Source organism: Anomaloglossus baeobatrachus, chromosome 1 (genome assembly GCF_048569485.1).
Source record: "Anomaloglossus baeobatrachus isolate aAnoBae1 chromosome 1, aAnoBae1.hap1, whole genome shotgun sequence".
Classification (NCBI taxonomy): domain Eukaryota; kingdom Metazoa; phylum Chordata; class Amphibia; order Anura; family Aromobatidae; genus Anomaloglossus; species Anomaloglossus baeobatrachus.
Window position 1 is genome coordinate 701,227,210 of NC_134353.1, and position 26,992 is coordinate 701,254,201.

The window sequence follows — 26,992 nt, forward strand, 5'->3', positions numbered from 1 at the left end:
TTATTGCCAAAGACAACCAGAAAAGTGGCTTTTAATCCATTTTACTAATATAACTCACTAGCAAATTTGGCATTATACCCTCCACTACCGTAGACCACCAAAAATTATGCTTACACGGGTTGTCCACTACTTAGACAACCCCTTCTCTTTCACCATGTACACCACCATAAAAATAAAACACTTATACTGAACTTCATTGACGACACTGTTGCAATGGTGTCGGAACTCGCATTCCCAGGGATCACGTGACACTGTTATGACACGCAAGCCCTGCACCCAGAGTTGGCTTATCTCTTGCCGCCTTCGGATGGTTAAGTAATTCACAGGAAGTGAGAACTGTGGCTGCCGGTCAATTCTTGGTAGGTGCCTACTTGTTTGAAGGTGGGGAGAGAGTAGCAGACGCTGATTGGGTGCAGGGCTTGCATGTCATAACAATATCATGTGTTCCCTGGGCACGTGTTCCGACACCGATGGAACCTTGATGGCAGGTGAGGTGAATGTAGGCGTTTTCATTTTTATGGGGCATACATGAGCAATGAGAAAAGTTGCCCAAGTAGTTGACAACCCCTTTAAACCATGGTTACTGCTTTAACGCTCAAATTGTCTCTCCAGGAAAGGAGACAAACTCTAGCGCAGCGCCACCTATTGGAAGTAGCGATCCTAAAAGTCAAAAGTTGATTTTTAACAATCCTTTGCATATGACTTAGGATTTATGCCCGATCAGAATCCCAATTTGCAGACACGGTGTTTCGCGGTGTTTGCCCCTTGTCAGTGCAAAGTATGGGGTGTCTGATCCGGCTCATGAGAAGCTATTTGGGGACCACAGGGGAACACTATTCTCCTTAAGGAGACTTTGCAAGCCAGTCTGGCTGCCAGTAAGGGGACTTATAGCTACAATGCCCCTCTGGGAAATATTCAAATTGTCTCTCCAGGAAAGGAGACAAACTCTAGCGCAGCGCCACCTATTGGAAGTAGCGATCCTAAAAGTCAAAAGTGGATTTTTAACAATCCTTTGCATATGACTTAGGATTTATACCAGATCAGAATCCCAATTTGCAGACACAGTGTTTTGGGGTGCTTGCCCCTCGTCAGTGCAAAGTATGAAGTGTCTGATCCGGCTCATGAGAAGCTATGTGGGGACCACATTATCTTAGACTTTCAGAAAAGCTGTTATTAAACCTTTGACTATCACAGACCTCTGTGAAAGTCAGAAATCAGTTGAAAATATATTTTTTTTATTTAGTCCTGGTATTCTAAATAGCCCAATTGGTTTTACAGTCTGAAAATGGCAACAGCAGAATCATCCAAACTATCATTAGAATATACCATCTTCAGGATAAACTGACGTCTTCTAAAATCTCTCCTCTCTATAGTATATATGACCATTGAGGTTGTGGTTTGAATGTTTGATTGTAGGATATAGGCCTATTTTATAGGGATAACCATGTACAAGCAGTGAGTACAAAAATGCATGACCAACTCAAGAATTTATTACAGTCACAGAAGATCAAGGCAACTTGCCAGAAACATCCCTAGATTATTTGCATGACAGAGCTGTGCCTATTTTCAGACATTTTCAGCTACAGCTAGCTCCTCCGCTTACAGGAAGACGGGTCACTCGTCTGGCATCTCTGCATGTTCTGAATGTGAAGTTAAGTGACAGTCCTATCCGCAGCCACTGAAATTAATTCCACTTTCATATTACAAGGCGAAAACATCAAAGAATCAGCCATAACCAGTATGGAACATTAACATGGAAATACAAACATAAGAATATGAAGCTTTTCAGATTCCCTTTATATACGGCTACATTTATGGAGCTTTCCAGAAGACATAACAAATCAGCAACAATACTTTCTGCAGGGTAAAAAAAAAAAAAAAAAGAAGAAAGAAGAATGGGCTTTCTCAAGTGTTTTTTTTGCATTTTAGGGCTGCTGGATTGCTAAATTTGGCTATATACCATATTTTTCGGACAATAAGACACACTTAAGGGGGCTTTCCACACAGTGACATCGCTAGCGATGTCGCTCGTGAAACCACCCGCCCCCGTCGTTTGTGCGTCATGGGCAAATCGTTGCCCGTGGCGCACAATATCGCTAGTACCCGTCACACTATACTTACCTTCCTAGCGACGTCGCTGTGGGCGACGAACAGCCTCCTTTCTAAGGGGGCGGTTTGTGCGGCGTCACAGCGACGTCACACGGCAGGCGTGCAATAGAAGCGGAGGGGCGGAGAGCAGCTGAAGGAAAGTCACGCTCACCTTGTTGCTGGAGTACGCAGGTACGGTGTTGTCCGTCGTTCCTGGGGTGTCACACGTAGTGATGTGTGCTGCCTCAGGAACGACGAACAACCAGCCTCCAGCACCATCAACGATATTTGGGATTTGAACGATGCGTCAACGACCAACGATTAGGTGAGTATTTGCGGTTGTTCGTACGTGTCACACGCAACAACGTCGCTAACGAGGCCGGATGTGCATCACGAATTCCGTGACCCCAACGACATCTCGTTAGCGATGTCGTTGCGTGTAACGGGGCCTTTAGGTTTGGACTCCAGAAAATAAGAAAAAAATGTTAATGTGAACAACTCTGGTGCTATAAAGACGTGGAGGGGATGGTCTACTGTTGTGCTTGTTTCTAGATGCTCTAGGGTAGAGGAGGGGTAAAATGTTTTATTTTAAAATGGTAGACATATATTAGGAGGGTTGTACCATAAAACAAAGGGCATTATATACTGTCCCCAAAAGTGATATCTCAAGGTCCTAATACAATTTACTTTGGTTAACTTCTATCAAACTTCATAAATACACAAGTCCATTTATTGTGGAATCCAATATATGCCGGGTATCTTACATGTGTAAGGTCTCATTTCTGCCACTTAAACTCCTTGTACACAATTTAGCCACCAGTACACTTTAGAATTGGTTATTCTCATTTCTGCACTATACCGAATGCCTACTGCAGATTTTATATAAAGCAATCCTGTGCCATTCATGACCACACATAATTGTAAGCAAACAACGAAGGCATCATATCTGTGTCCTACAAGTTGAATAAACAGAATGGAAATGCAGATCAGCTTTTGTATGGGAGACTGAGACCTTTCTCTCAAGTGTAATTTAACTTATTTACAAGGAAGAGTTTTATTTTTCTCCCGCCTGTGCACCAAAGATCCATTCTATTAACCCTCATGTGGACACAAGCTGTCACGGCCATTTATAGATGGAACAGGGCTGACCTGGAACCCCTGTGCTGTCCCTTATCCCAACGGTAGACAAGATGGTAGTCAGGGTCGAGCCTCTAACGCAGACCTGGGCAAGGGGCGGCCCGCGGGCCAGATGCGGCCCGCCTACTGTCTGTGACCGGCCCGCCTGTCTTGCTAAGAGTTGGAGGCGTGGCCTGATCTATGCCTCAGCCTTGCTCTCACTCCCGGGAGCTATGATTCCAGCAGTGCAGTGATAAGCAGCTGCCACGCCCCCACTCTGCCTGTCATGCCCCCTCTGGTTGCTGATCACACTCCTCGGATGCCTCCCTTGTCCCCTCCTCTTGCTCTGTCGATGCTGGCCGCGCCCCCTTTGCCTGCCCCTTCTACCCTGGGATCCTCACATGACCGATTTATATCCACAGCAGCCACTTCAAAAACGTTTGGTCTACAAACTGAGGTAATGTGCACTTGTGCAGAAGTAACACCGGTGAGAGGGCAAAGTGGCTGCAGAAGGGGGGAGCAGGGGAGCAGCCCTTGTGCCTTCTCAGGTCCCCCCTGTGCCTGCAATAGAGGAAGCAGACACACAGGGGACTCAGCGAAAGCAGCCATAGGAGCCCTCAGGCTCTGCTGCTGTGCTGCCTGCCTGTGCCCTCAGCGTCTCCAAGGCCAGTATGCATGCCCCACTGGCCACCACTGTCAGTATGCATGCCCCACTAGCCACCACTGTGAGTATGCATGCCCCACTAGCCACCACTGTGAGTATGCATGCCCCACTAGCCACCACTGTCAGTATGCATGCCCCACTAGCCACCACTGTGAGTATGCATGCCCCACTAGCCACCACTGTGAGTATGCATGCCCCACTAGCCACCACTGTGAGTATGCATGCCCCACTGGCCACCACTGTCAGTATGCATGCCCCACTGGCCACCACTGTCAGTATGCATGCCCCACTAGCCACCACTGTGAGTATGCATGCCCCACTAGCCACCACTGTGAGTATGCATGCCCCACTGGCCACCACTGTCAGTATGCATGCCCCACTAGCCACCACTGTGAGTATGCATGCCCCACTAGCCACCACTGTGAGTATGCATGCCCCACTAGCCACCACTGTCAGTATGCATGCCCCACTGGCCACCACTGTCAGTATGCATGCCCCACTAGCCACCACTGTGAGTATGCATGCCCCACTAGCCACCACTGTCAGTATGCATGCCCCACTGGCCACCACTGTCAGTATGCATGCCCCACTAGCCACCACTGTGAGAGTGCATTCCCCACTAGCCACCACTGTCAGTATGTATGCCCCAGTAGCCACCACTGTCAGTATGCATGCCCCACAGGCCTCAGGCTCTGCTGCTGCTGTGCTGCCTGCCTGTGCCCTCAGCGTCTCCAAGGCCAGTATGCATGCCCCACTGGCCACCACTGTCAGTCTGCATGCCTCACAGGCCACCACTGTCAGTATGCATGCTCCACTGGCCACCACTGTCAGTATGCATGCCCCACTGGCCACCACTGTCAGTATGCATGCCCCACTGGCCACCACTGTCAGTATGCATGTCCCACTGGCCACCACTGTCAGTATGCATGCCTCACAGGCCACCACTGTCAGTATGCATGCCCCACTGGCCACCACTGTGAGTATGCATGCCCCACTGGCCACCACTGTCAGTATGCATGTCCCACTGGCCACCACTGTCAGTATGCATGCCTCACAGGCCACCACTGTCAGTATGCATGCCCCACTGGCCACCACTGTCAGTATGCATGCCTCACAGGCCACCACTGTCAGTATGCATGCCCCACTGGCCACCACTGTCAGTATGCATGCCCCACTGGCCACCACTGTCAGTATGCATGTCCCACTGGCCACCACTGTCAGTATGCATGCCCCACTGGCCACCACTGTCAGTATGCATGCCCCACTGGCCACCTCTGTCAGTATGCATGCCTCACAGGCCACCACTGTCAGTATGCATGCCCCACTGGCCACCACTGTCAGTATGCATGCCCCACTGGCCACCACTGTCAGTATGCATGCCCCACTGGCCACCACTGTCAGTATGCATGCCCCACTGGCCACCACTGTCAGTATGCATGCCCCACTGGCCACCACTGCCAGTATGCATGCCCCACTGGCCACCACTGTCAATATGTCTGCTTCACAGTCCCCAGTAATGTCTATGCCACTTACTGACCCCAGTAATGTCTGCCACTTACTGACCCCAGTAATGTGTATGCCCCCCACTGACCCCAGTAATGTCTGCCACTTACTGACCTCAGTAATGTGTATGCCCCCCACTGACTCCAGTAATGTCTATGCCCCCCACTGACCCCAGTAATGTCTATGCCCTCCACTGATCCCAGTAATGTGTATGCCCCACACATTTTCATTGAATCTTATTGTTGTTTAACTTACTGTTTGTTTATGAAGGGATAGTATATACTATATACAGTATTGGGTAGAACTGAGCTAATTACATTAGTCCGGCCCTCTAAAACCATCCCAATTTCTCATGCGGCCCCATGGGAAAATTAATTGCCCACCCCTGCTCTAACGTGACCATGCCTTTGGTTCAAACCCTGATACTACTTCCCCCCACCCAGGGAGCCGGCCAGAGACCTAGTAACCAACACCCCACAGATTGTTACAGACAAGGGTAAACAAAAACTTGTGCACTCAAACACAAAGGAGGGACAACATGTGAACTGAGGAGTAATGCAAAAGGCGTAGGAAATAACTTCACAACTGGAGGCCTCACACACCACGCTGAACCGCAAACTGATGATCATCATGTAACTGGCTAGCAACAGGAACCAGGAAGCAAAGAGCTATATCCAGCATAGAGGCCCAGTCTCCAGAAGCTTATTATATCTGGAGATGGTGATCAGCAGCCTGAGCTCGTAGCAGCTGATCATAGACCAGAAGAAATTAACTCCCACTGTGCTGGAGAGCAGTGAAGCCAGAACATCCCAAGCAGCTTGTTGGACTCTGCAGTGTGACACCGCCATGATACCCAGCGAGTGTAACGCAGAACACCGCACGACACAAGCTTTCCCTAACCTGCTACAAGCTCAGCTCAGTCTCTCCTGCTGAGCAGTAATTACACATATGAGAGAGAACTGTGCAATCACTTAGTTTTCTGTGATAGGAGACAGCGCTCATGAATGCTCTATAGACCCGTGATACTGTGATATAAGGAAGCAGTCAGGGAGGTCTGGAACTGCTGACCTTGCTGAATGCAGACTAAGGCTATGTGCGCACGTGTGCGTATTTCATGCAGTTACGCTGCGATCTGCACCGCAGCGTAACTGCATGCATCCTGCGTCCCCAGCATAATCTATGAAGATTATGCAGGAGACGTGCACACGTAGCGTATTAGAGTGCAGCGCTTCGGCTGCTGCCCGAAGCGCGCGTTCTAAGAAGTGACATGTCACTTTTCCGTGCGTTGTGCCTGCAGCCCCTGCTCTATCTATGGGAGGGGCTGCACTCAGTGCGCATGAAATAGGCTTTTTTTTTTTCATTACGGACTCTTTCTGCAGCGATTTGAAGCGCACGTGTGCTGTTCAAATCGCTGCAGAAATGTCTGCAGGGACAGAACGCAACGTGCGCACATAGCCTAAAAGTCGCACATACATTTTAGCAAGATATTGTCTTACTAAAGTGCGCCTTATAGTCAGAAAAATATGGTAATAAATCTTCCCATCTCTGCTTTTATTGGGAATTAATGACATATTACTCTGCCTAAATCTCTGCTACACCTGTTGTCAATAGGACTGGTGCAGAGGGCCAAGTACATCGATCGTCTGTTTCCCACAGTCAATGAATGGAGATGATTGATGTAATGTATACAATTTTAGAACACTTTATGTCAATTAATGTTACTGCCACATTATGATGTTTATGATAATTCTGCAAATTTTCATTAAAAAAAAAAAAAGTTCTGACTTCTATACAGCGTTTTAGATATACTCTGTGACAAGCAGATATCATTATGCAGCGAAATACGCTGTGACGTTACCTACTATGAATGCTTTTACCTGTCATTGTAAGGCCATGTTCACATTTTGTATGCAACTGAAATGCTGCTTTATACATTACCAGCAAAAGCTATGAAATTTCAGAAATCTCATGCACACACTTGGTTTCTTTCCTGATTGAATTGGAAACTGCAGCGTCTTTTAAATCGGCAGCACGTCAGTTCTTTCAGCGTTTTTTCAACCATTGAAAGCAATCATAAAGTGAAAAAAAGCTGCAAAAAGCGCAACAGCATGTTTGGTGACCAAAACTGACTTTGTTAAACATGTCCTGTTGGCAAAGCACACATGTAATCCACAGCATCAAAATTGATTTAAAAAAAAATGCATGAAGGGTGTTGAAAAAGGGGCGTTGTGAACGCAGCGTTCTTACTGCCAAAAGAGCAGGTTTTAACTGCAGAAAAAAAAACATGCGTGTGAACATAACATAACTCCTTCTGTAACAAGGAGATGACTATCTGGGTTGCCAACAAGTTTTTTTTTCCTGACAGAAAAAAAAAATTGATTTTGTACTGCACATGCGCTAAAAAGCCTGACATGCGCTATATACACAGAAAAGCATGACAACAGAGCAGCTGTAGTCATATTGAGAATAAATTACACACAGATGGACTGAATTTACGAATTATGTGACTTCTGGAGGTGATTGGTCACACAGGACTTTTTTCGGGATATCAGACTACAGGGGCTGAATACAAATGCACGTCACTATTTTCATTTGTATTTTTTAAATATGTAGAAAACCATGTATATTTGTTTTACATTTCACAAATGCTTGCTACTTTGTGTTTGTATATCACATAAATATATTCAAGATTGTGGGTGTAATGTGGAAAAGTTCAAGGGGTATGAATACTTTTTTAAGTTGCGGTATATATGTAAAACTACTGCACAGTACCCTTTCTTATGCTTGGTGCAATTATAAAACTCAACATGTATGGACACTGCACAGTTTGTTTGCCACCATCTAGAAAATTGCAGAAAGTGTTGTTTCTTTGTTTTTTTTAAGTTCCTGACTAACCTTTTTCATTTTTTTGCTATTTTGAGAGCATGGACTGTTAAAGGGAATCTGTCAGTAGGATCAACCCTCCTAAGCCGCCTATATAGGGATGCAGGTCATAGGAAGCCGAATAAAATAACATCTTGATATCTGTGATTCCGATTTCTTTGGATTACAGGTATCACTTTATTCAGCTTCCTATGACCTGTGTTGCCCATATAGACGGCTTAAGAGGGTTGATCCTACTGACACATTCCCTGTAGGGGTACGAGCAATCCAATTTATATATATCAGCTCACCGTGTACACGCTCACTCCTGGCCTCTGCCTGGAGCACGGACAGGCACTGCCACAGCCCGATATTGCAAATAGAAGAAAGAAGGAACATCCAGCTCTTCAGGCAAGGAAAGCCATGGTCTTTATTTTAGCATGCAGACAACGGATGGATGACATGACCAGCACACCACTACGCGTTTCAGGTAAAACAATCACCCTTGATCATGATTAAGGGTGATTGTTTCACCTGAAACGCGTAGTGCTGTGCTGGTCATGTCACCCGTTGTCTGCATGCTAAAATAAAGACCATGGCTTTCCTCGCCTGAAGAGCTGGATGTTCCTTCTTTCTTCTAGGTACGAGCAATGTCTGTAAAAAAATATTTGAAGTGTGCACGAATTTTGGTCTAGTTGTCTTGAAAAAATTTGAAAACTATGTTGGCAATGCTGATGATTACTGAAAATTATTTCTACAGCACAGAGAGTTCCAGCCTATTATGAGGCTAAATGGCCAAAGTGAAAATGACAAGTTTTATGTTCAATCTATTTTTATGAAAGACATAACAAACAAAACATATAAAACAGGATATCCGATATGAAAGTAACTATTAGTCGAATAGTAGAGAAACCAAATATTACAAAGTATTGCGCAATATTACGCAAAAGTCATACTGAACTATCATCAAGAACACAGGGAGATAAACAACCCTATTATATCCACAAAACAACTGCAAATATTTTATGGCAACATTCGGGTTGTTTAATGACAGGAAGGGGATTCCAAAGACTACCGGTGTATGGGTATAGAGCTAAGCAGACTATATACCCTTATAGTATCCAGGTACTAGTTTTGACCTAACGGATAATGTTATTTCTTTGGAAATCTAAAAATCTATAAGAAGTTAGCAATAGATATGTAAAGAAAAAAGACACAAGCAAGGCTATGTTCTATTACGCAGCGTGCAAGTCACTGCATGTGCGTCTCAGAACGCAGCTGAAAAGCTGCGTTCTGAGACGCATTGTAACTGCAGAATTCCTGTAGAATTCATGCATTCTGGATGCTTGCTCTGCCATGGGAAAAACATCCAGAATGCACATTTCTGACAGTGCGGTCCCACTTGGCTCTGCTGCATCCCCATAGACTTGCAGCAGAGCCGAGTGGGACCGGACTGTCAAAAAGAGCATGCCTGGCTGTGAGAGAGAGCCACGCAATCAGATTAAACTCAAATGAACTTCACCAACTTCATTGTGATCGCGTGGCTCTGTGCGTGTACCGCGGCTTGATTTGCGATCACCGGTAAAGGACTCACCGGTGACCGCAAATCTCCTGAAGTGAGCTGCGCGATCACCGGTGTCATCACTCAGGTTACCCGCAGCTAGCTCGAGTCCTCCACCCGAGACCTGTGGCCGCGGGTAACCTGAGTGACGTCTCCGCTGATAGTGCGACTCACTTCAGTTGCTGCGTGGAGCTGACAGGAGCAGCGGTGTTCTACGGCCGCTCCTGTCAGCTTCATGTAGCAGAGCTGAATGCGTCGTGGGACCTCGTGAGGATTACGCCGGACCTGGAGGGGTGTTTGGGGATTTTAATAAAGTGGTGAAAGAGGTTGTTTTTTTGTTTTTTATTTCAAATAAAGGATTTTTTTGGGTGTATGTGTTTATTTACTTTCACTTACAGGTTAATCATTGGGGTGTCTCATAGATGCCTGCAATGATTAACCTAGTACTTAGTGGCAGCTATGGGCTGTTGCCATTAACTCCTTATTACCCAGATTGCCACTGCACCAGGGCAATTCTGGATGAGCCGGGTACAGTCCCGGGACTGTCACATCTAATCGATGCGGCAATTCCGGGCAGCTGCTGGATGATATTTTTAGGCTGGGGGGCTCCCCATTACGTGGAGCTCCCCATCCTGAGAATATCGGCCTTCAGCCGTGTGGCTTTATCTTGGCTGGTATCAAAATTATGGGGAACAGCACGCAGTTTTTTTTAAATTATTTATTTATTTATTTTACTGCACTACACAGACCGCCCATCGGCGGCTGTGATTGGATGCAGTGAGACATGTTACGAGGGGGACCCGGGGAAGCATGCCAAGATGGGAAATGGACAGCTTCCGCCGGTCAAGGTCCACTGTGCGGTGTAAGGGACCGCTGCTATGGTCAGGAAAGAGTGAGCGGGTTGCTACTAGTGATCGTCTGGAAGGTCACAGACGATCTATGTACACCGGTCCGCCCTAACCCGTGAGGGTTGTATGGCTCGGGGCTTCTCGATCGGTTTACCTGTTGCACGGGGACGCACAGAGGTGCCTACGCAGATGTGCCAGCGGGAGTCACAAGATATGGCACGAGGGTAGCACAGAGGTGCCCACACACGTGTGCTTTCAATAACCAGGTGAGTCCGGTGGAGACTCGAGGAGCTCACCTGGGACAGGGACACGGCCTGTCGAAGGAGATACTGCCGGAGCAGCAAGGCAGGAACACGGCCTGCTGAAGGAGATACTGCCGGAGCAGCAAGGCAGGAACACGGCCTGCAAACCAGGTGCTGCCTAAGCAGCAAGGGCCAAGCCCACAAAAGACAATAATGCCTGAGCAGTGGCGTGGCAGCACGCTGCCAGACATCCAAACATAGGACGGTCGCGTGCCGCCATGATGACAGGGGGAGCTTTTAAGGAGGTGTAGCTCCACCCAAGGGCGGGCGCGAGACGGGCGTGACCCAATCAGGATTCGTGACGTCCTGGCCCAGCCAGTCAGGATTCAGCACATCACCAGCCTCGTCATGGGGCTGTGTGATATCAGTGAGCGAATCAGAAGACGTCACGTGGAGCACATGCTCATCTTCCTGCCTCTGGGTCATAAAGGCGGAATCCCCGGTTTCACAATGTGCAGAGACATGGGAAGTCTTGCTGCTTCCCTGAGCATCTATTCTTTTGCACACTGCGCAACTTCCCAGAGCCTCCGTGATGCTGAGCAGGAGAGCTCGTGGCAGGCAAGGGATGGGAGACCGCTCCATTCCTTGCAAGAGGAGAACCACTAGGTGTCACCCATCTGCTGTGTCTCTGAGAAGGCAACTCCTGCAGTCTCCCAGACCTTTGGCGCTGCTGAGCAGGAGGGCTCGTGGCAGACAAGGAATGGGAGACCACCTCATTCCTTGCAATAAGAGAGCCACGACGTGTAACAGAGACAGCTGTCACTAAACGTGGGGGCGTGTCTGACTGCAACCAATCATAGGCGCCGGTGGGCGGGGGGAAGCAGGGAATACGAGATTGAATAATGAGCGCCCGGCATTTTCAAAAGCTGGAGAAGCCGCCGCAGTGTGACAGCTGTGCAGCGCCGCGCCAGTGTTCGGTCAGTGATCGGTGAGTATGAGAGAGGGGGGAGAGGGATAGACCGACAGAGAGACGGAGACCAACCGACAGGGAGACAGAGAGACCAACAGACAAACAGAGAGACTGACATTGCAACCAAAACGCACAAAACAAGTGACATCTTGCTTTTTAGAATGCAGCGTTTTGGCAGCATGCAAATCGCTGCGTTCTAAAACGCAACGTGCGCATGGATTATGCACAATCTTCATAGATTGTGCTGGGGACGCAGAACGCATGCAGTTACGCTGCAGTGCAATACGCAGCGTAACTGCACGCAAATACGCAACGTGGGCACATAGCCTAAGAGGCCATGAAAGAAAGGAAAAGAGCGATAAAAATAAAAATAGGCATCAGTATGAGTAAGCTAGGGAGACGGAGGGAAGAAACATAGGGAAAGGGGGTGGAAGCTTAGGTTCTGGGTCCTCCAACGTCTAAGAATCAAGTAATACTGTATTCCATCGACTATCTCCATCCATGTTTTACAACACCAACCCAGACCCCGATTAACAGTCAGGGGAAAATGAAAAGTTTTAAAAAAATAAATTAACATACCGTAATTAATAGATTAATTTGATAATTAATAGATTTGGATTTGATTTCCTATATATGATATATAAAATCTAACAAAAAACCATTTTTTTCAGTATGTAAACAATAGGTAATTTTCTGATTGCATATTCACTTTAAAGAACTTCAATCCAAAGATAAAAAGGTCAAAAGAGATCAAAACAAAGTTGGTTGATGACAGTTTAAAAAACAGAAATCCTCGGTGTAGGAGTTACATTTTTTGTGTTCTATTCATCTTACCCAAGAAATCATGATCACCCCCCCTCAGAAAAGCGCACAGGATATACTGACAAAATGTCATGATAGTTGAGTGAACTTACTTGAAGTCTCCTGCAACCAGGTTAAATGCATTATAAAGATGTCCCTCAGCAGATATATTCTTTAAATATGAAAAGCTATCCAGATCAGATGTCAGGAAGTTGGCCACAAGGGCACCTAGGTGGAGAAAAACAAAAATAAAAAATTACCATTTATTGGGATTTTATGTTTGCCATAAACATACCAGGAAAACAACTGCTGTAGGAAGGAGGGAAATAGGAGTGCAGCAAAGCCCAGACAGATGTTGGTGGTAGGGGACTCTATAATTAGGCGGACAGACAGGGTCATCTGTCGCCGAGACCGTGAATGCCGAACAGTGTGTTGTCTGCCGGGTGCTCGGGTTCGGCATATTGTGGATCGGATAGACAGATTGCTGGGTGGGGCTGGGGAAAACCCAGCGGTCGTGGTGCACATTGGTACTAATGACAAAGTTAGAGGCAGGTGGAAGGTCCTTAAAAATGATTACAGGGAACTAGGAGAGAAGCTGAAGTCCAGGACCTCCAAGGTGGTGTTTTCAGAAATACTACCGGTGCCACGAGCGTCACTAGAAAGACAGCGGGAGCTTAGGGAGATAAATATGTGGCTTAGAAATTGGTGCAGGAAGGAAGGGTTCGGGTTCATGGAGAACTGGGCCGACTTCTCAGTCGGCTACAGGCTCTACGGTAGGGACGGGCTGCACCTCAATGGGGAAGGTGCAGCTGTGCTGGGGGAGAAAATGGTCAGACGGATGGAGGAGCTTTTAAACTAGGATCGGGGGGGAGGGAGGGTAGTGGAGCAAATAAGGGGATAGATAGAGCAGATAGAGACAGGGAGACGGCAGGGGTCAATGAAGGATTAGGGGGGGATGGGACATACAAGGAACATAGGGAGGCTAGGAGTAATAAAGGTGTTAATAGGATTAAACGTCTACTGGCAAATGCAAGAAGTCTTGCAAACAAAATGAATGAATTGGAGACTCTTATGTCAACCATGGATTATGATGTGGTGGGCATTACGGAAACCTGGCTGGATGAAAGCCATGACTGGGTGACAAACATACAGGGTTATAGTACATTTAGGAAGGACAGGAAAGGCCAAAAAGGTGGTGGGGTGTGTATATTTATTAAATCTAACCTAAAACCTGTGTTGTATGATGACATTGAGGGGAACAGCAACAATGTAGAGTCAGTATGGGTAAATGTACATGGGGAGGGGAATAATGGAAAAATGCTAATTGGAGTTTGCTATAAGCCTCCTAACATACCTGAACAAATAGAGGGTGAAATGCTGGAACAAATTGAAAAGGCAGCTAATAATAATAATCGGGTTCTTATTATGGGGGATTTCAACTATCCAGACATTCAGTGGGACATAGAATCTTCTGGTTCTGCTAAAAGCTGTAAATTCTTATCTACCATTCAAGACCATTTCCTCTCTCAGATGGTAGGTGAACCGACCAGGGGAGATAATTTGCTAGATCTGGTCCTGTCAAATAGACCGGATACAATTTCAGATCTACAGGTCCGAGAGCACTTGGGCACCAGCGATCATAATATGGTAAGCTTCAACATAATATTCAATAGAATATTTCAAAGGGGGAATGCTAAAACCTGGAATTTTAGGAAAGCTGATTTCAACAAATTAAGGGAAGAGCTTAAATGTGTAGATTGGGACAAAGTCATGGTAACTGGGGATACCGAACATAAATGGGGTAAGTTTAAGGATATACTACTAGAGTCCTGTAAAAAACGTATACCCTCTGGTAATAAAATGTCCAGGAATAAAAAGAAACCACTATGGATAAATAAGACTGTACAAAGTATAATAAAACAAAAACAAAGGGCATTTAAAATCTTAAAGGCTGAGAATACAGAAATAGCATTGCAGGAGTATAAAGATATCAATAGGAAATGTAAAAAAGAAATCAAACAAGCAAAATTAGCTACTGAAACAAAAATCGCCAATGACATTAAAATAAATCCCAAAATCTTTTATAAATACATTAATGCCAAAAGGAAAACAAAGGATAGTATCGGCCCCTTAAAATATAATAACAAGTTAGTTATAGAGGACAAACAAAAGACTGAGATATTAAATAGGCATTTCTCATCTGTATTCACCAAGGAACTGACTGTACCAGGGAGCATTCAACAAGTGAAAAATCAAAGTCCACCACCCGATATACTTAATTTAACACAAGATGAAGTACGCCTACGTCTGAGTAAATTAAACATTGACAAATCGCCAGGGCCAGATGGCATTCATCCACGAATATTGAGGGAATTGAGCTCCGTAATCGACAGACCGCTGTATCTCATCTTTTTAGACTCACTTGTAACAGGGTTGGTGCCTCAGGATTGGAGGATTGCTGATGTGGTACCGATATTTAAGAAAGGTAAGAGGGTAGATCCAGGCAACTACCGTCCAGTAAGCCTGACATCAGTAGTATGCAAAGTTTTTGAGGGCATTTTAAGGGATGACATGCAAAAATATATTGCAGAAAATAATATGATAACTGACAAACAGCATGGATTCATGAAAGATAAGTCGTGTCTAACCAACCTGTTGGGGTTCTATGAGGGGGTAAGTTCAAACCTGGATATTGGTAATGCAGCTGATGTGATTTATTTGGACTTTGCAAAGGCATTTGATACTGTACCACATAATAGCCTTATACTAAAGCTCCAGAAGCAAGGACTAGGGGACACAATATGCAACTGGGTAAGGAATTGGCTAAAAGATAGGAAACAAAGAGTAGTCATAAATGGTACATTCTCTAAATGGGCTATAGTCAGCAGTGGGGTGCCGCAGGGATCTGTGCTTGGACCGATTCTTTTTACTCTCTTTATTAATGACCTTGTGGATGGGATTGATAGTACAGTGTCAGTCTTTGCCGATGACACCAAACTATGTAGGATATTAAAAACTGACCTGGATAGTACAATATTACAAAAAGATCTGGATAAGATGTCAGAATGGGCAGATACTTGGCAAATGAGATTTAATGTTGATAAATGTAAAGTAATGCACCTAGGACGGAGTAATCCTATAGCTGCGTATACATTAAATGGAAGTAAACTCGGGACTACAGAACAGGAGAAGGACTTGGGTATTCTCATTACAAATAAGCTGAGCAGCAGCACTCAATGTCAAGCAGCAGCTGCTAAAGCAAACAAGATTTTAGGGTGTATAAAAAGAGAGATTAGATCCCGTGATCCCAACGTATTGTTACCCCTCTATAAATCACTTGTAAGGCCACATCTGGAATACGGGATCCAGTTTTGGGCTCCACATTTTAAAAAGGACATTCAGAAGTTAGAGCCAGTTCAAAGGCGGGCAACTAGACTATTACAAGGAATGGAAGGCCTCCCATATGATGACAGGTTGAAAAAGTTAGATATGTTTAGCTTAGAAAAAAGACGTCTCAGAGGAGATCTCCTTTATATGTATAAATACATGTGTGGTCAATATAAAGGACTGGCACATGACTTATTTCTTCCAAAGACAGTACTAAGGACCAGGGGGCACTCACTGCGAGTGGAAGAAAAGCGATTCCGACACCTATATAGGAAAGGGTTCTTTACAGTTAGAGCGGTCAGACTGTGGAATACACTACCACAAGAGGTAGTAATGGCAGATACTATAACAGCTTTTAAAAAGGGGCTGGATGATTTCCTCAGTACACAAAACATTGTTGGTTATAAATGACTTAGTGACTAAATGTAGAACTGGTGGAGGAAGGTTGAACTAGATGGACCTAGGTCTTTTTTCAACCTAAGTAACTATGTAACTATGTAACATATAAAGCCCAGGAAGAATGTGGAACTTAGATATATGGCAGTTTGACCATTTCTGGTGAAATGAGGTATTTTGTTAAGTTGTCAATACACAATGAATTAATGTGATTTGTGAGGGACAAAGCAGCATCTAACGCATATGGTGGTGTCCATGAGCGGACCCATGGATGTTTGTGTTTGCCCGGACTTTAGTTAAATGTTTGTTTTTTGACCCAGACTTGACCTGAACTTGTTCCTGGACCCCGAACCCATATAAGTCAATGAGGACCTGAACTTGTGGGCTCGACTCGAGTATAAGGGAATTCAATGATTGTGTATTCGGTTGTCTACCCACATACAGCCAGCCATAAAAAAATAATTTCTAAAAGAGGGAGGGAGGGCATTTTTTTTGTCTTGTTGTTTACACACAACATCCGAAAATGTTTTACCCCCAGTGAGAGCAATTCAGAGACTGCAAGTGGCTGAGCCAAGCAGAGTGTACCCGCGTTGTCATGATCTAGGACCGGTATTCTCTGCTCCAGAGTTAACCAGACCGAGCCTGGTCATGTCAGGGGTTAACTCCCATCAGTCTCGTTCTGGTTTCAGGAGACACTATATGTGGTCGCTGCACTTGCATTCCTGTGCTGGTTATAGTTTTGCTCTGCAGCCTGTGACTGGCTCTGGTGAGATTTCCTGTTTAATTTGACTCCTTGTTACCGTGCCCTGACCTATACCCTCCCCCGTTTGTCCGTCTGTCCCAGTCCCCGAATTCCCGCTCCTGTCAGTTGTTTAGCAACCCTGGTTCATCCTCCTTCCCGTATTTGTGTCTCCTCATCCTCCAGTCTTGTCTTCTGTTCACTGTGCCCTTTGCATTTCCCTCTGCATACTTGATCTCCCGGCATCCGACTTTGGTTTGGTTTTCTGACCTGATTTTGACCCTCCCTTTGCAGTGACTTGACTTTCCTGGATAGACCCTGACTGCTTAACTACTCTACTACCCCTGGTGGTTCACCTGTGAACTGCCTGCTGCAGTTACTCTGCTGTACTTCAGCCTGCTTTCTGTTACAGTGTTACTTTGACTCTCCTTCACTCTGCTGCTACCTAGGGGGAATATGCTGTACTACGTCTTACCAGCCGTTTGAACATCGTGACACGAGTGCCCTGATGCTCGACTGAGTGGTTAGCATATCAACAGCACCTGAACATGGACTTTTTTTTTTTAAAAGGCTGTAATCGGGTTGGCTCGAGCCCCGGACGCCCAGTGTTCGGTGCGAACCTCGAACTTTACATGTTGGGTTCGCTCATCTATAATACCTCCCGGATCCGTGCTTTCCTTAACCAAGAATCAGCAAAAACATTAGTACATGCCCTCATAATCTCCCGCCTCGACTACTGCAACCTCCTGCTCTGTGGCCTCCCTTCCAACACTCGTGCAACCCTCCAGTCTATCCTAAACTCTGCGGCCCGCTTAATTCACCTCTCCCCTCGCTATTCCCCAGCCTGGCCATCTGCCAATGCCTTCACTGGCTTCCCATTGCTCAAACACTCCCGTTCAAAACATTAACCATGACCTACAAAGCCATTCACAACCTGTCTCCTCCTTACATCTGTGACCTAGTCTCCCAGTACCTACCTGCACGCAACCTCAGATCCTCACAAGATCTCCTTCTCTACTCCTCTCTTATCTCCTCTTCCCACAATCGCTTACAAGATTTCTCCTGTGCCTCCCCCATACTCTGGAACGCTCTACCTCAGCATATCAGACTCTCCTACCGTGAAAAGCTTCAAGAGGAACCTGAAGACCTACCTCTTCCGACAAGCCTACAACCTACAATAACCCTCAATCCAGTACACCACTGCGCAACCAGCTCTATCCTCACCTACTGTATCCTCACCCATCCCCTGTAGACTGTGAGCCCTTGCGGGCAGGGTCCGCTCTCCTCCTGTACCAGTCTGTTTTATACTGTTAATGATTACTAGTTTTTATGTATACCCTTTTCACTTGTAAAGCGCCATGGAATAAATGGCACTATAATAATAAATAATAATAATCTATAATCCTGTCTCATAACAGACTAAAGATTTCAGGGAAAAGAAGGATCAAGCATGTTGGATTTAAACATACCCAACCTTTTATTCCCATAAGAGTTAAACAACCTCCATAAAGACCACCATACACATGAAAAGACTGTCCGAAAAAAGATGCTTTGGTCACCCTAATGAGATTTCACCAGGACTATGATATTGAATGACCTATCCTTTTATTAGTATGGAGGCATAAAATGATTTGACTTTATTTTTATAGTTCAAAATTGTCCCAAAAACTCATTACAGCAAAATGGTTAAAACACTTTTCATGAATGAAAAACAAGTGATTACAAGTGATCATCCTTTAAGACATTGCTACAGTGTCTGCAGTGATCTCAGCGGCGGTTTCCAGCTACATACTAGAACCATGAATCACTAAATTTGACAAATGGAAAGGTGTTGTATTTTCAAGTTGTAAAACTAATGTAACCAATATCCAAACACTTTATCAAATGGCTGCCCAGATAAACGCACTGTTATTTTTATTGCTTCTCAGATTAGGATAAACGTACTTGTCAGAGCTGACAAATAAAGTGAGATTGTGTGAAGAACAATGCGGCTTCTATTGATATATTATACACCTGTCATCCTGCAGACAGTTACCAGTTCTCCACCACCAAAGCACACAAGTGTAATGAGCCCTGAATGCCGCACGTTAGCAGGTCTGATCATTCCGTGCCTCTTCCTACAGGATCACCAAAGTTCAGCCTCTGATTTGATAAGAGGCAAGCCCAGTTTTCAGGTCTTGTTTACCGTCAGTGCAATTGATTTCATCTGACAGATTATTAGATTTTCTTTTTAACTACACTTTAGACATTAAACAATTAAATAAATTGAATTTATTGCCTTTGTCCAAGATAACCCGATCTGATTGATGCCTGACAGACTCTATTGATGCCTTGTTAATGTCAACACATACAAATAATACAGCTAATAAATCGCTCGTTTCTTCTGATAGATTTCCATCAATTCTTGATGCATCACTTAGAGTGTTTTATGATATGCTGAAAATGTTTCTCTGGGGATCTGCATAATAGCTGGATCATTACATGAAAATGATATCCAGTTAATGGTTCTCTATGTGGATCATTTTCAAAATGCTCTTAATATTGGAAATATGAAAAATGTGTTATCGTTTATCATATTTGTCAGTCCCAATAACAAAACAGTTTCTGATTGTTTAAAAGTAGTAACAATCTGTGCCTCCTGCCAGCACTATAAACAGTTATGGGTTGCTTTTAGTGATGAGGGGACCTGGACTGTAAAAGTCTGGATCCAGTTTCAAAAGCTACCTGGGTGCCGGGCCCGGGATTCCGGGTGTTTGATCCAGATCCGGCACTCAGGAAACTAAAACAAAAAATAAATAAATAAAGGAATAATAAAGAAAATAAGAATGAAGCAAGCGCTTCATACTTACCAAGGCTCCGTCATGGCGGCAAACTGCTTCCAGGTCGCACATTCACTTCCGGTGCCGCACATTAGGCTCATCACATATGAACTGCTTTCCTCACCCACTGGCCATACTGGTGTCTGTGATTGGTTGCAGTCAGAAACGTTCCTAGCCTGTGTGACAGTGACTGCAACCACTCACAGGCGCTGTTTGCGGGTCACTATCGTGGTGTAAAATAAATAAATAAATAAAACAATTTGCTTATGGTCCACCTGTATTCGAGTATGATCACACTGGGCATTTTTTAGCTGCAGATTTGCCTTGGTTTTATGCAAATCCATGCTAATAAAAAGCTGCTTTTTACAATCCCTGCAAAGTCTATGAGATTTGTGAAATCTCATGCACACACACAAACATCAGGATTTTTTTCCTGACGGTTTTGTGAAATACCTCTGGTTTTGCTGTGTTCTGAAAAGAATGTCAATTATTTTCAGCGCTTTTGCTACGGTTTTCACCCTTGTGACAGGTGGACTCGCAGATACCCTGTGAGTCCACCTTTCACTAGATACCCGGAATTGATCCAGGGTATCGGGCCGGCACATAAATGGTGCTGGGGACAGGGGAATTAGAGCAGGTGCAATGTATTTACCGAATCTCCGACTTCCGCGGCTCCTCTAGTTCCCCGCTCATTGCATATTCACTGCTTTTATCTGTGATTGGTTGCAGTCAGATGCGCCCCCCAGCATCTGACTGGACTGCAACCAATCACAAACCCGATCTGAGTGTCTATACAGAGAGTGAGTGAGCCGCGCATTCAGCAGTGACCTCACTCAGACTATTCCCGGTCACAGTTAGCGTCAGCTGTGACCAGGAATCACCTGAGTGAAGTGACCGCTGATCGTGCGGCTCATTCATTCTCTGGAGCTCACAGTTGGCAGTCCTGTTCTATGGCTGTTCGTTGCGATCTTCAGATGTAGCAGAGCTGAATTGCCGTGGGACCTCGTGTGGATTACATCGGAACTGCAGGGGTGATTATGGGGTTAATAAAGTGGTGAGAGAGGGGGCTTTTTGTATTTTATTTCAAATAAAGGATTTTTTCGGTGTTTGTGTTCATTTCTTTTCACTTATTACAGATTGGTAATGGGGGTGTCTCATAGATGCTTGCCATTACCAATCTAGGGCTTAATCACAGCTATGAGCAGCGATTAAGCCCTTATTACCCTGATTGCCACCGTACCAGGGCAATTCGGGAAGAGTCGGGTAAAGTGCTGGGATTGTCGCATCTAATGGATGTGTGACGCCCTGGCAAAACAAGGTTGTGACAGAGCATGCATAAATCCACCAAAATGCAGGCCATTCTCCTCCTTGGCACCAACAAAGACCCCACACAGATATACACCAGTCAATCAGGCCCTACTCACCCCCTCCCCAGGAAAATGGGAGGGGTCGAGGAAAGCTTGAGGAGTGACAAAGCAGAGTTTAGTTTCAGTTGAGCTGTAGTCAGTGAAGAGCTGAGAGGAGGGAGTTGGAGCTCCCTGGAGAGGTTGGTAGCTGGGGTTGGAGCCCTGGACTACCGGACTAGGTGGCAGTGAGGGCCACAGGCACGGAGTTTCGGTCACGGGGAACCTGAGGCCAACTGGGACAGGGTTGTAGCCCGCCGGTGCCGACATGGTGTCACCATCCCTCACCGCAACCCACGGCTGGCGTCACCGACAAAAACTCTATCCCTTGTAAATAACCCCTTTTCACTCGTGAGCGACGGACGGCTGCACAAGCCCCGGATCCGGCTGCCACTCGAGCCACAGCCACCGCCCGGATCACAGTGCCTCGAGCGCCCCCCCGGTTGTGATCTGTCCCCCGCCCACGACATATTGGCATCACAAACAGGATTCTTACCCCATCCGTGACCTGCTTGACGTGCGCCTTGTTTCAAAATCCGTGAACTGTTTGAATATTTTGACCTGCCGCCATCTTGCCCGCCATCTTTGGCGCCAAAACAATGGCACCATCTTCGTCTTCCCCGAAAAAGGCGCGAAGTTGAAGCCCCGCCCCCTGGGGACATGGGCGGAAGCTGATGACTCCCAAAGCAGGAAGCGCAAAGGACTGTGGGTCCCGCGAGACTGCTGTTGAAAACCAAGGGAGAGCGGCATGTAAACCGAGAAGATGGAGGGCAGGGACGCCAGGACTTTGCCAAATCCCGTTCCTGGACAAGCAAGCGGTGGGATGTCTCAGCGGTCCGGCAACCAGCGTGCGGAGAGTCCCGTTCCCGAAACCGCAACCCCGATGACATCCCGTCCGGCCCCGAGCCAGGCCGCAACCCCGATGACATCTCACCCGGCCCAGAGCATGGCCACAACAGTGATGACAACGGCTCCGGCAGTCCACCCAGCCACAACGGAGGCGGCACCTGACCGGAAGTCTACCCCGGCGGCGGCGCCAGCCGCTTCCCAGTACCCCGTCCCGGCTGTGGAGCAGCCGGGGTGTACCTGCAGAGATGAGGAGCAGAATTTTAAGAATGGAAGATCAGTCCAGGAGGAGAAAGAACTCTATTTCCCTGAAAAGATATATTACAAAGCTGATTATTTTCATTTGTATTATTGATTTATGATATAAAAATTACAAGAATGGTTACAGTTTAAAGTGATATGGCAGCAGGTTTTCGCTATATAAGCTGAAGCCAGCATGCTGTAAGGTTTAAAGGGAACCTGTCAGGTGCAATATGTACCCAGAACCATGAGCAGTTCTGGGTGCATATTGCTAATCCCTGCCTAACTGTCCTGTATCTAGTAGCATACATAACGAGATCTTTAGAAAAAGTATTTCTAAAGATCCTTTTCTGATATGCTAATGAGCGCAGGAGTAGTCGCAGGGGCATTATTTCCCCCGACTAGTCTGCCCACTTAACTGTTAGCACACCCACAGGGGCATGCTAACATGCTATTCAATGCACATTACCCAGAGTAATCAGCGGTGATGCCTGTCCATTGTTACCACTTCAGAACGCTGGTCAGTGCGCATGTTCATAAGTCCCCAACACTTCCGGTCATGTGCACTAGACCTCTCTGAAGATGAGATGTGTACACCTGGCTTAATAGTGCGCATGACGGGAAGTGTTGGCACTTTTGAGCATGCGCACTGAACCTAATCCCAGAGTTCTGAAGCGGTGACAATGGACACCGGTACGTACATCACCGCTGATGACGCTGGGCAATGGGCATTGAATATCACGTTAGCACGCCCCTGTGGGGGATAGAGGTTTTACACTATATACTGAAATACCCCCACCCAGTATTCTAGTGTATAGTGAAATTGCTCTTCTATGAAGCTCTGCCGTTAGCTGAGCTTCAGAGGACTAAAACGACAGTCAACCCCTTTACCCCCTGGAGATTTTCCGTTTTTTTGTTGTCAAATTTTCCTCCCTTTCTTCCAAGACCAATAACTTTTTTAACTTTTGGTCAATATAGCCATTTGATGACTTGTTCTTTGCGGGACAAGTTGTACTTTTGAATAACAGCATTCACTCTGCCACATATTGTACAGGAAAACAGGAGCAAAATTCCAAGTGGGGTGAAATTGCAAAAAAAAAAGTGCAATTCCATTATTATTTTCAAGGCTATTTATTCATCATGTTCACTAAATGGTAAAACTGACCTGGCAATATGATTTACCAGGTCAGTACGAGTTCGTAGATATCAAACATAAGTATAGTTTTTAGTTTTATTTTAATTAAATGGTGAAAAAAAAATCAGAAATTTGGCACAAAAAAAAAAAATTGAGCTTCTGTCGCCATTTTACAAGATTCGTAGCATTCTCATTTTTCGGAATCTGGAGCTGCGTGAGGGCTTATTTTTTGCCTACTGAACTTACGTATTTAATTTTATCATTTTTGGATAGATGCGATGTTTTGATCCCCTCTTATTGCAATGATGCGGTGACCAAAAAAATTGTAAATGTGGCGTTTTGATTTTTTTCTCATTACGCCCTTTAACGATCATATTAATTTTTTTTATCTTTTGATAGATTGTGTATTTCTGAATGTGGCGATACAAAATATGTGTCTCTTTTAAATTGTATTCTTCTCAAATGGGGCAAAAGGGGGATGATTGGAACCTTTACATTTTTTATCAGTTCCCTTAGGGACTTTAAGCTCATACACTCTGATCGCTTTTGCTGTTCAGAGCGTTGCTTAATCACCACTCTGAACAGCAGAAATGCTAATCTCTTGTGAACCAATCACAGGAACTACATCATGACAGTGACAGGGGTATAAGCTGACTCCTGGCTGTTATGACAACCGATCGGCACTCTGGAATCAGGGAATGAGTGCTTCCCACTGGCGCGCTTTAAATCCCACTCTTAATCTCTGACATTGGTTGACAGGCATGAGTGGATCTTCGCGCGTACCCGCATTAAAGGGACACACATGACCTTGGACGTACCGGCATAGAACAGTTTTCTTTTTTACATCTGCGAGAACTGATGCTTCCCATAGTCTTCACCCCAGTGGGTTCAATAAAATGGCACCAGAGTACTGTGGAAATGCGCACGCACCGCCAACAGCAAAAATGGCACGATATTCAAATAAAAAAAGGGAATAAACGCCAGAACCCAACCCACAAAGACCCACCCATGTTGTGCCAGTCAATCAAAGTGCAGGGCTTTTCTGCAACTTTGATTATAGATATTTAAAATCAACCAAGCATTGGCTCTTTCTATAACATGTATGTCTGCATTCAGCATCTTACTGCCTGTATAGAACTGCCTTTACCTCATATAGAAAAATCCTGCAGGTTGGTCCTCTTTAAGTGATAAAAAAAATGGGAAATTTGCAAGAAATTTTTTTTTGCTTTTGTCGCCATTTTCCATGTCTCAAAACGTTTTAATTTTTTGGCATAATGGGTTGCGTGAGGGCTTATTTTTTGAGCCTTGAGCTGACGTTTTTACTGATACCATTTTAAGGTAGATATGATGCTTCGATCACCATTTATTTTAAATTTAATTGCAATATTGCAGTGACCAAAAAAACCTAATTCTGGTGTTGCAATTATTATTTTCAGTACGCGATTTACTGATCGGCTTAATTTATTTAAAGAAGTTTGAGTTCACAGTGAACATGAATGAACATGAAACAAGTTGGCTCCTGCAACATTTCCCAGACATATAATTCCATGTGTCCTTCAAATATGAAAAGGTTCAAACCTCTCCAGTCATGATCCTCCCTCCAAAAGAATCTTCATAGGAACAAGTTACTTCATTCAGATCAGCAGACCAGCTAAAGGTCATAACTATTGTCTAGAGCAGACCTAGGCAAGGGGCGGCCCGCGGGCCACATCCGGCCCGCCTACTCTATGTGACCGGCCCGCCTGGTTCAGGGCGTCCTTGCTGGCCGGTCACTGATGAGGGCAATCTGACCTGTTGTCCGGAGCTCCAAGCTCCGGGAGGCGCGTGGTCAGATTGCCCTCATCAGTGCCCGGGCAAATGCCGGGGCCCTGGAGAGCCGGGGGGGCTCACTCGGCCTCGTCAGTTCTGGTGCCCCTTGGCCGGGGCCCACTCGCCTTAGTTCTGCTGCCCCCGGGCCGAGTTCCGGGGACCGCAGTCCTCGGCAGGAATCTGCAGCGCCGTCCCTTTAAGGAGCAAAGACTTCCTGGTTGAACTTAATCTGTGGGCGGAGCTACCGGCCGGCGTCCTGCTCATCCCACAGATGAGAGTTGCAGTGCCAGTCAGCGACCCCCAGCACAGTGCTTCTTTCCGGCTCTGTGTGGGCCCCCTCTCCACCGTGACCTGAGCGGTATGTGCCCTCCCCACCCCCCGATTTATGGGCCCTGGTGAGCTGTATGGGCTCTTCTCCCCCCCAGGTGTATTCCCTGCAACCCCCCCCCCTCCCCGGTGCCGTATGTGCTGGGCCCCGGAGCCGCGTGTGTGTCTGTCTGTATGTATATATGTAGCAGAGCTATGTGTGTATGTATGTATATATGTAGCAGAGCTATGTGTGTATGTATGTAGCAGAGCTATGTGTGTATGTATGTAGCAGAGCTATGTGTGTATGTATGTAGCAGAGCTATGTGTGTATGTAGCAGAGCAATGTGTATGTATGTATATATGTAGCAGAGCTATGTGTGTCTGTATGTAGCAGAGCTATGTGTGTGTGTATGTAGCAGTGCTATGTGTGTATGTATGTAGCAGAGCTATGTGTGTGTGTATGTAGCAGAGCTATGTGTGTATGTAGCAGAGCAATGTGTATGTATGTATATATGTAGCAGAGCTATGTCTGTCTGTATGTAGCAGAGCTATGTGTGTATGTATGTATCAGAGCTATGTGTGTATGTAGCAGAGCTATGTGTGTATGTAGCAGAGCCATGTGTGTGTATGTAGCAGAGCTATGTGTGTATGTAGCAGAGCAATGTGTATGTATGTATATATGTAGCAGAGCTATGTGTGTATGTATGTAGCAGAGCTATGTGTGTATGTATGTAGCAGAGCTATGTGTGTATGTATGTATATATGTAGCAGAGCTATGTGTGTCTGTATGTAGCAGAGCTATGTGTGTGTGTATGTAGCAGTGCTATGTGTGTATGTATGTAGCAGAGCTATGTGTGTCTGTATGTAGCAGAGCTATGTGTGTCTGTATGTAGCAGAGCTATGTGTGTCTGTATGTAGCAGAGCTATGTGTGTCTGTATGTAGCAGAGCTATGTGTGTCTGTATGTAGCAGAGCTATGTGTGTCTGTATGTAGCAGAGCTATGTATGTAGCAGAGCTATGTGTGTCTGTATGTAGCAGAGCAATGTGTATGTATGTAGCAGAGCTATGTATGTAGCAGAGCTATGTGTGTATGTATGTAGCAGAGCTATGTATGTAGCAGAGCTATGTGTGTATGTATGTAGCAGAGCTATGTGTGTATGTATGTAGCAGAGCTATGTATGTATATAGCAGAGCTATGTGTGTCTGTAGCAGAGCTATGTATGTAGCAGAGCTATGTGTGTCTGTAGCAGAGCT

The 26,992-nt window shown here is 45.7% G+C and overlaps 1 protein-coding gene across 2 annotated transcripts in view; it reads right to left on the reverse strand.

Annotated features, from left to right (window-relative positions):
• The window catches only part of TANGO2 (transport and golgi organization 2 homolog), a 285,769-nt gene that overhangs the window by 124,220 nt on the left and 134,557 nt on the right, over positions 1-26,992 (reverse strand). For both annotated transcript variants that reach the window (XM_075341767.1, XM_075341766.1), the window contains exon 5: positions 12,769-12,883. In XM_075341767.1, the coding sequence (XP_075197882.1) occupies positions 12,769-12,883 (115 nt within the window). The remainder of the gene's footprint in view (positions 1-12,768; positions 12,884-26,992) is intronic.